The 12,421-nt window shown below is 50.4% G+C and overlaps 1 protein-coding gene across 1 annotated transcript in view; it reads right to left on the reverse strand.

Moving 5' to 3' along the window:
• SLC25A43 (solute carrier family 25 member 43) overlaps nucleotides 1-3,353 on the reverse strand; it is a 294,586-nt gene extending 291,233 nt beyond the window's left edge. The window contains exon 1 of the mRNA XM_086951351.1: nucleotides 2,954-3,353. Within this exon, the coding sequence (XP_086807477.1) occupies nucleotides 2,954-3,225 (272 nt within the window). The 5' untranslated portion in view covers nucleotides 3,226-3,353. The remainder of the gene's footprint in view (nucleotides 1-2,953) is intronic.
• Between the last annotated feature and the right edge of the window lie 9,068 nt (nucleotides 3,354-12,421).

Raw genomic sequence — 12,421 nt, forward strand, 5'->3', positions numbered from 1 at the left:
TGCTAATCAGGCTCACAGTTCAGCTGTTCTCTCTCTCTAAATTGATACCATGTACTTTAGGTACCTACCAGACTGGTTACTGGGTCACCCTTGTGAGCCCCTGTATAGTGTACCATAGGTACCCAGGGCATAGGTGCACCCTAGGCCTACCAGGGGCTGCAGCATGTATTGTACCACCCCTGGTTAGCCTTCCAAACTGACACCACAGGTCTGTTCTTACAGCCTGGGTAAGGTGGTGTAATCACCCCTTACTTAGATATAATACATCTATATTTATATACATATATAGACACAAATGCACCTATAAGCTACTCCTAAGGCAGACCTCGACAATCCTGGAGGTAGAGTGCTAGGTTTTATGTGAGAGGGTGCACTAGCATGAGCTGAGCCCCTGTGCAGCTTTCGGAACCATCTCCTTATAGCTGTTCTATGATATAGCCATACCATATACTCTTAAGTGCATTATAATCCTCGCAGTTAATGCTAACTTTGGTTTGGCTTCATCAAAACATGTCGTGTAAGGTGTCAAACACTTTGGAATACTACCCCCTGCCAGTTCTGGCGGCGGGGGTAGCATTCCACCCTTCTAGAGGGAGAAGACCTGTAGTTACTGGTTTACCCGGTTAAAGATAAACAGAGCCCCAGCATCACAAAATGGATGCTGCTGACACAGACACGAGCCTGCCCTCCTGCCGCTGGACGAAACTCCTGAACACCAAAAAATTGCCTCTCACACCTATATTTTAAACCACATTTGCGGAAAAGTTGAGCACACCAATAGTCGTGATCAACAAGGTATTTTTATTTATACCGAACCAATCTGGGATTTAATCAAGTTTAAGCATATTTTCACACATAAAGACACATAGATACAAAAGTTATTTACAATGTGAATATGAAATACATTCAGAAAAACAAGATATAATCCTGGTTCTATTAAGCAAAACCATTTGAAAGCAAAAATCAGTGATAATTCAAAGACAAGACAAAACCATTATGGGCATGTGTGACATACAATGAAACATTTTAAACTGTGAATGATAATTAAAGCAAGCATAGTAATGAAGAAAAAGGGGGGAAGTAGGAAAGAAACAAAGTAAATTTGTGACTTTTGCAGTAGCAAGATAACTACTGCCTCGAATTGACTCAAAGCAACTCCTTTCTAACTGGCCGACGCGTTTCGATTCCAGTGAAAAGTTTCTGGAATCAAACTCCGGCAGGGGAGGCTTGGATAATAGGTTTCCTGTCCAGGGAGGCGCTGGCACCTCCCCAGACAGGCTTTAGTGTATTGGGGCAGGGTGGGTTGCATTCAGTGAATGCTTTTTAGACACTGCCTGGAGCACACAACTGTTTATCTACGATGTATTATCTATAACCACTCATAAGGTGTTACTCAAATATGGATTTACCTTGAACAAACAAAAGACAAGAAGAATTTAGCAAAACAGATACAGTTGGTTTAATTAAACACTGCGGCCGTGAGCACAGCATACAAAAACGACTGTCTCAAAGTACATTCAATTTGAACACCATTATATACATTTCTTGTAGCATCATAAAAAAACGTCACAAGTCTTGTTCCTGCCAAGTTGCTAATACTGCCATGGGCAATGGGGCCCTATTCTGCAGTTCCACCCTGATCGTAATCGAGTTAGCGAAGAGAATTTCTTAGGCCCTGGGACACTCACTGAGCAGCTGGTCATTGATTACCTCCTGTATGTTGAGACTGGGCCTATCAAAGATGATCCATGCCCACATCGCGATCACTTGGTCAGTAGCCAGCAGTACCCCGTATCTGGAATGTACCTCCATGGCCTCCAAGCAGAACAGCACCTCCTTTTGGGGTTCCATATAACGGTGGCCCATCTGGCAGAATACAAACTACCGGGGCAGCCGTAGCTTCCGACCCAGCAGTTCCGGCGCACAAGCAATTATTTTGAGTACAGCATTATTGTAGGCCGTCGGGTCAGTGGGTACTGCCCTTATCGGCCTGTCTTTGTGCTGTGGGTGTGCTAAAGACAGGAGCCTTGATGGGGTAACTCCAGGTGTTGAGCAGGTCATTGCTCCTTCTTCTGAGAAATGAATGGTCATATTTAGTTTGCCCATGAAGTCTCTTAGGAAATTATCTTGGGGTGAGGGATGGTTTATTACCTGCCTTTTTACACGGCTGCCTTCCAAGTCTATCTCCAGGGGTTTTGTGATGGGGACCCTCATAATTGTGCTTGAGAACCCCTGCATGTTCATGGAGTCTTTGGATAGGGGGATGATCCCTTCCCTTAAACATGACTTTTTTGCCCATGTCTCAATTTAGAAGCTGGAAGGTGTTATTCACCCAAACTGTTACAGTTGGTTCTTCCTCAGACTTTTGGGTCACTGATAAGACAGGGCATGTGAGGGGGGTATTCATGTCACCCACCCGACGCAGGACTGGCCATTATTGACCCTGTGACTTGAAGAGCGCATGGTCACTGCTTGTGTTGTGTGGGCTTTGTCCTGATTGGCTGAGTGTTTCTAACTTCATGTGGCATCTAAATTTATGGTGTTTTGGGAACACGCGTCCCTGCTACCATGTGCGCTTTAATGGAGCCAAACTCCCACGACCATCGTGGTGTTGCTACCTATCTGTGGAATTAATTTGAATTTTCCTGCTCAGATCGGTTCTTGTCAAACCCAAAGACTTTGGTGCAGCCTCTTCCTATGGCTATCCAACTGTGAGAGGCAGTTGCAACAAGCAAAGACATGCATTTGTGAATGTATTTACTTGCGATGTTTATTAAAGATGTGTTTCTGAGATAATTAAAGGCGTATGCATGCAATTCCGTTTCCTTGTGAAGAAGGTAGTTTAAATGAACAGCACTTGCCGCATCTATTGATTTGCAACAGGCTAATTTAGCGCACTGTGTTCGGATTAGTTTGCAATTTGCACTGGCGACAGTGAGAGAGCTGCACTTACTTGTGATAAGCAGCCAGCTGAACAGACCTGTAAGGAAACAAGCGGATACAGGCGGTGAAGTTCCCCTTCCAAAAAGCCTTGATCCCCTCTGCCTGGTAGAGCAGTGGGAAAGTCCTCAAGAACCCCTCCTTGCTGTGGAAAGTGCCCACCTGGGTCAGTACTTTCACCACATCGAGGGGGGCGGTGACGGTCCTGCTGAACACCCCCGCCAGCCCTGCACACATGGAGGTCTGCAGGGAGGTTAGCCTGGTATCCCTTTTCAGGGTTGCCATGCTTCCTCGTTGCCTGTGATCCTACTGACAGCAACGCGGGAGCGAGGCTGTGCGCACGGGCACCAGTGCCCAATGCCCAATGCCCAATGTTAGTACACATAAGAGGCTGTCAAAAACATCATAGCACTGCGCATGCGTCGCTCCCCTGCCACTTTATGATCACAGTACTCGAAGCGAAACTAATGGCTTCACGGTCACTAAATCTGATAAACACTGAAGAAGGACGAGGATGGCAAGCTTCCTGTGCGCCTGTTTGTCAGCCATATTGAAAAATACATTTTCCTACTACAAAAATAGTGGAAGTAACTTTCTTTTCGCCTGAAACGTGTTTTTTTTAAAGTACAGCGATATGCGAGTGCTCGAGAAGATTTGGTACTTACTCAGTGCATGTAACAGAATGTCCAGACTGTGCTAGTCAATTGTATTTGCATATATATAGCGCTCGTATCCCTTCCCTATGTATATAGAGATAACTCTAATCACTAGTATATGCAGTAGACCTTTGTACTCTCTACCATTCCTATGTGACTCTTAGAGTATATCCATTCGTTTCCCATCCCTATGTATTTAGAGAGAACTCTAATCACGCGTCTCTTCTTTATGTGACTTTACATCTTGTACATTTGCATTTTTTTCTGTTTGTATCTTTTATGTAACGCATGTAATCCTTAGTCCTTATGTTTTGCAACTGGTTCCTATGTAAAGCGCTCTGACACGTTCGGGTAAAATTTGCGCTATATAAAATCGCATTAAATAAATAAAAATAAAATAAATAAACTACCCCAGATGAGGCATTTAAGAGCTTTACGGCGAGTCACACACTACTCCACAACCTAAGATAAGTGGGTAATCCAGTGTTTATTGTGATTAGTCATGTGCTCTCAAGAAAAATTGCATGCATATACTGCAGATACTCTGTGATACATTATATTAATGTCAGGTTACCAGGATAGGGTTTTTTAAATAGAAGAGGTCATGAGGTATCAGACAGTTGCAGAATTACAGTAAACGAAATTAAGGCAGACAGGCATGATACTGAGAGGAAGCTATTCTCAGATATGGAAGGTATACTTAGAATGGAAAGTAAGACGAGGGTCGCTGAAAAAAAAGGAAAGGAATCAAACAGAAGTCAAAATAAAATTTTCATGCAGGATTTTAGCAGTATAGAGGGAGAAGGCTTTCTGAGATAGCAAGCAATCAGAGAATGTAGGCTGTAGAAGGAATAAGAGTCAAAGTACTTTTCTACCTCCCTGCTTCTTCCATCAGGCATGATATGTAGCATTGATGAAGAAGCTGTAAGGTGTGGGCGCTATGGCACACGCTGATTATGCCTCTGTAATGTATAGCGTTAATCTACACAGTGATTTAACACGATTGCGTTATGCGGACCTATATGTTGCTTTTTATTATTCTGTATTGTCATGCAAAGTGTATTGAAAAGAAGAAAAATTACAAGACAAAAACCAATAAAGATATTTAAAAAAAAGAATCTGTAAGGTATTACCATTGGAATAACTGCGCTTAATTCCTGCTATCCACAGCTGCCTTGCACTCAGTTCAGCTTTTTCAGCAGTAGCTTCCTGGGGTGAAATGTGAGGTAGTCCTAAGGATTTCCTTGATTTGGTTTGTAAACTACATTGAAAGAGTATTCCTGTAACTGCAAGTACCACTTTTCAATGAATGGAGATTACTTGGATGCTGATCATTGAAATAATGGGACCAAGTGCCTGTAGTCAGTGCATACATGGAAGTGGTTTCCAAAGAGATACATGTAGTCATCTTTGCAACCCTACAGAATTGCTTCTTATTCTATGCGTGAATACATTTGCTCTGTCTCAGTTAATGAACTATCGTCATAGGCTACACAGGCCCTCTCTTTGTTCGTCTACTGTTGGAGCAGGATGGCTCATAGGCCAAAATGATTGGTGTTAACTGACAGTTGTGTGTTTTTTGGGGGATGTGGAATTTCATTGTGGTTTCTTTGGACTGTGTTTTTTTCATCTCTTGGAACACCTGGTCTTGCTTCTCCGCCCATACCATGCAGCATCTGATTTGTACATGTCTCATAGTGAGTTTGTCAGTGATGTCAAGTTGTGTACGAAAAGGTCACTGTATGTTGCCATGCCTAGGAAGCTAAGAACCTGAAAGATGGTTCGGAGCTACTCCTTCAGCAGTGAATCTATAACTGAAGTATTATGTTACGGACTTGAGAAATTCCCACTTTATTATGTGCACGCTAAGATTGATGCGTGGTTGGAGTACTCGACCGACCGATTTCGGGTGTCTTATACTTTTTTCCACCTCAACATCATGAGGATGGACTCTAAATCTTGTGGTTTGATATACAAATAGTCATACATTTGGGATGACAACAGCCATCTAGTGAGCGTTAATATTTTGATGATTGAACCCTGATGAAGTCCTGTATTATATAAAAACGGACGAAACGTGTTGGCTTGAAGCTGTGGCAGGAAGCTGTTATGTCTTGTTAAGAAATCTGTGTCAAAGGAACTATCTGAATGAATATGAACTATAATGTCTGAATAAAAGACATTGGAAACTTACGTGAACTACGGACTTGGATTTGATTGTGGAGTGCTTGCAGCTTAACCACATCGCTGCTGGTCTTATTCCTCTCCTGTGCTGGGCCATAATGAAAATCGGTGTGGTCATGACGAGCTCAGCTCGTCATGAGCACCTGAGAGGTATATGCCATGACGAGCTGAGCTCGTCATGAGCACCGAAGGGGTTAAACATAATTTGTGAGGAAATAGACTGCTGTCTATTTTCTTATTGAGGAAGATTTTGTGACTCTACCTCCTCCTTAAGCACCCTTTATAACTGTATATTTTCTGTTGGGACAACCGAAGACCAGATTGGTGTGCGCGCCACTTTCCCTTGTCACCACTATTATTTTTAGGTCTCGGCCTGCCAATGCGCTTGCGCATTGCTGGCGGAGATTATAGTAAGGGCAAAACAACAGTCTACCAACGGCGGATTTGCCACAGTTCATGTGTCTATTCGCGTGCACAAACCAGCTACGTCACAAACCACCATTTGTCTGTCAGTGCCTCACATCACACTTCAAAGGCTCCGCTCCCCGCCCCTGCCTGCACATCGCACTCTCCTACTTCCCCTCCCACCTCCCACGGCCGCTCTTCCCATTCACGCGCTCTGCTGGTCACCATTTGCCAGCATGCGGCCGCTAGCGCTTTCATCCCTATCACTACCCCCTCTCCTACTTCCCCTCCCACCTCCCAAACAGCATCGAGCCACGAAGACTGTCACACGCTGCTACTACTATGTGCATTTTGTATCCTACTCCATTCCTTGTTTTCATTCATAGAAGCAGTATGAACCATGGGGCTGAAACACATTCAATGTTGCAAAAATAATTGTAATACTGCTTTGAAGTTTAAATTTTTTACCACAGAGTTCTTCCTCCCTCTGTCTCGACCGCCCTGTTTGCTGCCAAACTCGTCTCCTCTCTCCTCCCTCCTCCTTTGCTGCCCATTTTCTCTCGCTCCTATCTCTTCTCTCCCCATTGTTTTTAAGCCCCCCTTTCCTGCACCCTTCTTATTCCTTACAAGTTCACCCGCAAACCCAACCTCTTCTGCAGCCTGTACCACACTCCTCCGCTGCGGCCTGCACCCCCCTTCACCCCTCTTCTGTTGCAGCCTGCGCCTTATTTCTCTTTCGCCTGTTCACCGCCCCCTTTTCAGCAGCCTGCACCACTCTCTGCACTCCTGTTTCTTCAGGTTGTACCCCCGTTGTACTCTTCCTGTGCCGCCCGCGCCCTCCTTGTTTCCACAGTGGTTCTTTTCTTTCCTCATTACATGCCAGCACCTTTTAGTACATCAGCACGAGGTGTGCGCCGCACAAAAACAAAGGCCTATAAATTACTCCATTCACAGGGCTTTAAGTGGGATGAAAAAACTGGGGGGTGTCTCTCAATGTGGCGTGGTCTATATAATTAAAGGCGTGGCTTAAAACACCTAAGCTGGGGGCGTGGCTAAGATGGCGGCCTAAGTGGACGTGTCTAGCGGCGGCTCCTCGTCCGACTCCCTATAGAGCTTGTTTTCAGCTTCTCTGCACCCTGAGCGCTGCTCTAGCTGAAGGCTTATGTGGGGGAAACCAGTCTCATATCCAATGAACCCCGCACAGCTCCCCCGGGGGTGAATAGACTTGAGGCCCGGAGAGCGACCTTCAGCCGCGTAGCCCGCCGAGCGGTACTGATCGGGGCATCCGACCCTACTGGGAGCAAGACGGAGCCGAGACTCTGCGTCCAGGGAGCGGCCGAAACGACACTGACCACCGTGACCTCCCCACACAACAAGAACGGTGCCGGAGTCCGGCCGTCGCCCGGAGGGGGCACATCTCCCGGAACCAGGCGCTGCAGCGGGCAGCGAAGGACGCTAACAGAGGCCCCGGCTTGGGCCTGCACGCAGAGCTCCTGCACCCGCGCCCAGCGGCCGGAGTGGATGCCGAGGTAAGGAGGCAGCCGGCGGGACGTCCCGGACATCAGGCACGGGGGCGGTGAGTCGGGCCCCTGGAGAGCCAACGTACGGAGTCGGTGTTGAGGTGACCCAGAAGCGGGGACAAATTAGAGGCGCGACTAGGCCCCGAGGCGCCACGGGGCGGAAGGCCCGCCCGGCACCAAGCTGCGTGACCGTGCGGCCTAGGTGGCAATCGGGGGCATGCACCGGCTCCCGGAGATCCGGACACTTGCAGGGGTCCCGGCTGCCGCAGCCGAGTGGTGCACTCCCACCCTGTATAGAACGCAGCGACCGGAGCACACACAAGGCACGAGTGGGCTCAGCACCCGACACAGACCCCGGCACTCTCCCACTGGCGGCAACAAAAGGCAGGAGCTGAATCCCAGAGGCAGCCTTAGAGGGAGAAGACCGAGAACAGCGAGTGCACTTCTCCGGCGCGTCAGCCACGTTGCGACGCGGTGTGGAGAGTACCGGGCGCAACCCTGGTCAACACCAGCAGCCATCCACACGGGTCCACCCGCAGACAAAGCAGATCCCGAGGGAGCACGTCCGGGGAGCATGGGCCGGCCCTCGACTGCCGGAGATAGCGACTGGCCCTTGCACCGACGATCGCGGCCGGAAACCCCCTAGCACCACACTTCCCCGCAAAGCAGACCACCGGCCTACCTCGGCCCGGTGACGGTCCAACGACAGCAACACCTCAGTGCACGGCACCGAAGGGGACGGGGGTGCCAATAGCAGGAGGCACACCTCGGACATGTCTTCCTCCAACCGCAGAGACGGGCGCACTATTCCTGAAATGCTCGCAAAAGGGACAGCCAAGGGGAGAAGAGTCCGGACAAACAGGCGTCAATACCTCACCCCAAAAAAGGAGACCGAGCTGACGGAGAAGCGCCGGCCACAAAGTCCTTTATGGAGGCGCTGTTCACCTCCCTCAAGGAGGATATTCAGACCCTCAAGCAGGAGATGGCTGGAGGGTACAAAGAAGTACGGCGCGACGTGGACGAGATTGGGGAGAGAGTGGCTGAGGTGGAGAATGCGGAGACCGCCAGAGGTGAGGAAGTGCACACCCTTCAACAAGAAATTCTCAGGCTTCAGGAGCAACAGATGGATCTTCAGGCGCACACAGAAGACCTGGAGAACCGCTCACGACGCAACAACATCCGAGTCCGGAACGTACCCCCAAAGGCTGGAGGGGGGGACGTGGCGGCTTACCTCCAAGGCTTGTTTCGGGACATACTGGGGGGAGCCTGAGGATTTTGAGATCAGAATAGACAGGGCGCACAGAGTGGGCCTACTTCGTCGCACATCTGCCCCCCCACCAGACATTCTAGCCTTTCTCCCTGATTTTCCACTCAAGGAACGAATCTTGAAGATGGCCAGGCAAAAACAACCCCTCACGTATCAGGGACAGGCGGTGAAACTATTTCAGGATTTGTCCGCAATCACCTTACAAAAGCGGCGGACATTCAAGGTGGTCACCACATTCCTACAAGACAAAGGGGTCCCATACTCCTGGGGGCACCCCTTCCGCATCATCTTCAAGTGGAATGGGACACTCACCAACTCCGATCCCTGCGTGACACTTGCGACTTGCTGGGCATCCCCCATGAAGAGGATGGATCTGGGGACGAGACTGGTGCTCCCCTTTCTCAATCGGCTTTCTCCCTGGGCCCCGGGGACGGCTGGCAGAAGGTGAGGCACAGGCGACCGAAGAAGAAGGTCAGCAAGCCAGATCCAGAGACTGTGGCGCAAGAACACGCGGCTGCTATACAAGAGGTGACCAGGGACACGGCTAGTGCACCATGAGACACTGTTCATGAGGCTGTAGATGTGCAATGCCGCCACAAGGCGAGGGGGTCGGGGCGAGGGGCCGTTGGGCCGCCGTCACCATTGTTTCCCCTTCAACTTTACACTCTACCACAGGCACAGCCGGACTGATGACTGGACCTGGGACAATGTTCACTAGTTGGTTGCTCGCAGTTGGGGTAAGGGTGGGGAGGGGGAGACGGGAGGGAACAGTGGGAGTTGGGGGGGGGGAGGGGGGTCCTCCACAGAATTTTGAGTTTACTTTTGAGTTGCTTTGGCTAACATGCGCAGAACACAGTGCAACACTGACACAGCACCGCACCTCACTACCGCGTAGAAGACGCAGCGCGCAGCCAGCCCAGCTGTCCGCTTAGAATGACACGCCCTTTGACTATTCTCTCACTCAATGTAAGAGGGCTCAATAACCCTGTTAAGCGCAAAGCGGTCCTATCTCTCCTGGAATACTCGAAGGCGGACATCTGCCTCCTGCAAGAAACACACTTGTTGCCCAAAGATCAGCATAGACTCAAGTCTCGATCCTTTCCCTGGCAGTTTTTCTCGTCTGCAAATAAAAAGGTGGCCGGGGTGGCGATTCTCGTGGCCAAATCCTTTGGAGGGCGGGCCCTACGGAGGGAGGCTGAGATCAAGGGTAGGTTGCTGGTCCACAGTTTCCTAGTGGCGGGACAGACGTTATTAGTGGGTACCATATATGCACCCAACGAAGGTCAGGAGAACTTTTTGCACACTGCCCTAGAAGCGGCCACAGCCACCACGCACCCACACTTACTGCTCTGGGCGACCTTAACCTAGTATTTCACAACACTGCGGATCGCTCCGGCCAGCGGTCCGGTCTGGTGGGGGCATTATCAGCGGCAGGGCACACTCAACTCTCAGACCTGGATCTAGTCGACTTGTGGAGGCACTTGCACCCACGGGCCACGGCATACACTTACTACTCCGCAGCCCACAAAACTATTGCAAGACTCGATCACCTCCTGTGCTCCTCCCAGCTGGCGCCTCAGACGCAGGACGTAGAGATCCTCCCAGCCTCCCTGTCCGATCACTCACCGGTGGTGGCATCCTTTCTCATATCAGCCGCGCCCGGCCCACAGCGACACTGGCGATTGCGGGATGGCCTCTTGCAGAATCCGACCACAGTGGAACGAATCAAAACGGCGCTAGCCCAGTTCCTCACCCACAATTCTAATGATGATACTACCAAAGCTACACAGTGAGCGGCTCTCAAAGCGGTCCTCCGCTGTGAATTTATCTCCATAGCCACGGTTAATAATAGGGAGCGCGCACAGAAGAGAGCCGAACTCACTCAGCGAGTGGCGGAACTGGAACAGATGCACCAACGCACAGGGGCGGCTCAGGCGTGGCGACAGCTGTGTATGGAACGGAAAATGCTGGCAGCTCTAGACCAGGACGTGGCGGAATTCGCCGCCATGCGACTAAGACACGCATACTATACCGGAGGGGAACCGCTGCGGGAAATTGTTAGCGAGCAGGTTGCGGGAGCAGCGTCAGAGGCAACATGTCCAAACCCTCCAGCCTAGCCACGGGGCCCCCATCATGGACGATGCAGCCATCGCGGCGACCTTTGGAGACTACTACGCAAAATTGTATATGGCGGACCACCTCGACTTGCAAAATGGCCACGACTACCTGCAGGGAGCCGCCCTCCCATCCCTGAATGAGGCACAGACGACATTCCTCGACCGGCCCATTGGCCTTGAGGAGGTAATCTCGGCGATTTCCCGCCTCAAATTGGGGAAATCTCCAGGCCCGGACGGCTACACAGCGGCCTTCTATAAAACCTTCTGCCCACAAGTGGCCCCGCTGCTGAGAGACCTTTCTAACACCTTCGATCAGCCTGGTGCCATCCCCCCGGATCTGCTAGAAGCGGCAATTTCGGTGATTCCCAAGCCCGGGCGGGACCCCACCCGGTGTGGCTCCTACAGGCCGATATCCCTGTTAAACATCGACCTGAAGCTCTACACGGGCATTATCGCGAGTAGACTGGCACCATACATGCAACAATTGGTGGAGCCCGATCAAGCCGGCTTCATACCGCAGCGACAGACCAGCAATAACACCAGGCGAGTCCTCCAGCTCATCGAGGCTTGGTCACGGACGAGGCCGGACTGCATGCTCCGCACTATTGATGCAGAGAAGGCATTCGACAGGGTGCATTGGCCTTATCTAGACCTGGTGCTACAGCAGTTTGGGGTAGGAGAAACCCTCCGCAACCGTATATATTTAACTGCTACCGCCAACCAAACGCAACAGTCCGGGTCAACGGTCACACCTCACCACGGTTTTACGATTGGCAGGGGGACCAGGCAGGGGTGCCCGCTCTCCCACCTCCTGTTCGCACTCTATATGGAGCCACTGGCGCAACGTATTAGGCAGCATAACCTTATCGCAGGCATCCCATTCGGCGGGGACACGCACACAATCAGTCTATACGCAGACGACATTTTACTCTCCCTGACCAACCCGATGCAATCCCTTCGAGCACTCTTTATTGAGCTCCACACCTTTGCGCTGGCATCAGGCTTTAAGATTAACGTGGAGAAATCGGAAGCACTGAACATATCGCTGTCGCCAGAAGTGCTGGCAGACGCCAAAGCGGAGTTTGGCCTGCAGTGGTCAGCATCTACCATTCCTTACTTGGGGGTCTTGTTGGCCCCGACGATACGAGCTACCGCGGATGCCAACTATGCCAGACTTCGCTCGCGCCTTCGCGACACCCTCAGGAGATGGAAACACCTCACACTCTCCTGGCTGGGTCGCAAAGCGGCCGCCAAGATGACTTTGCTGCCGCAGATTCTTTATGTGTTTCAGACCCTCCCTATACGCCCACCGATGGGATGGCTCCAGAAGAC

This window comes from Lissotriton vulgaris, unplaced genomic scaffold (assembly GCF_964263255.1).
Source record: "Lissotriton vulgaris unplaced genomic scaffold, aLisVul1.2 SCAFFOLD_1065, whole genome shotgun sequence".
In the NCBI taxonomy this organism is placed as follows: domain Eukaryota; kingdom Metazoa; phylum Chordata; class Amphibia; order Caudata; family Salamandridae; genus Lissotriton; species Lissotriton vulgaris.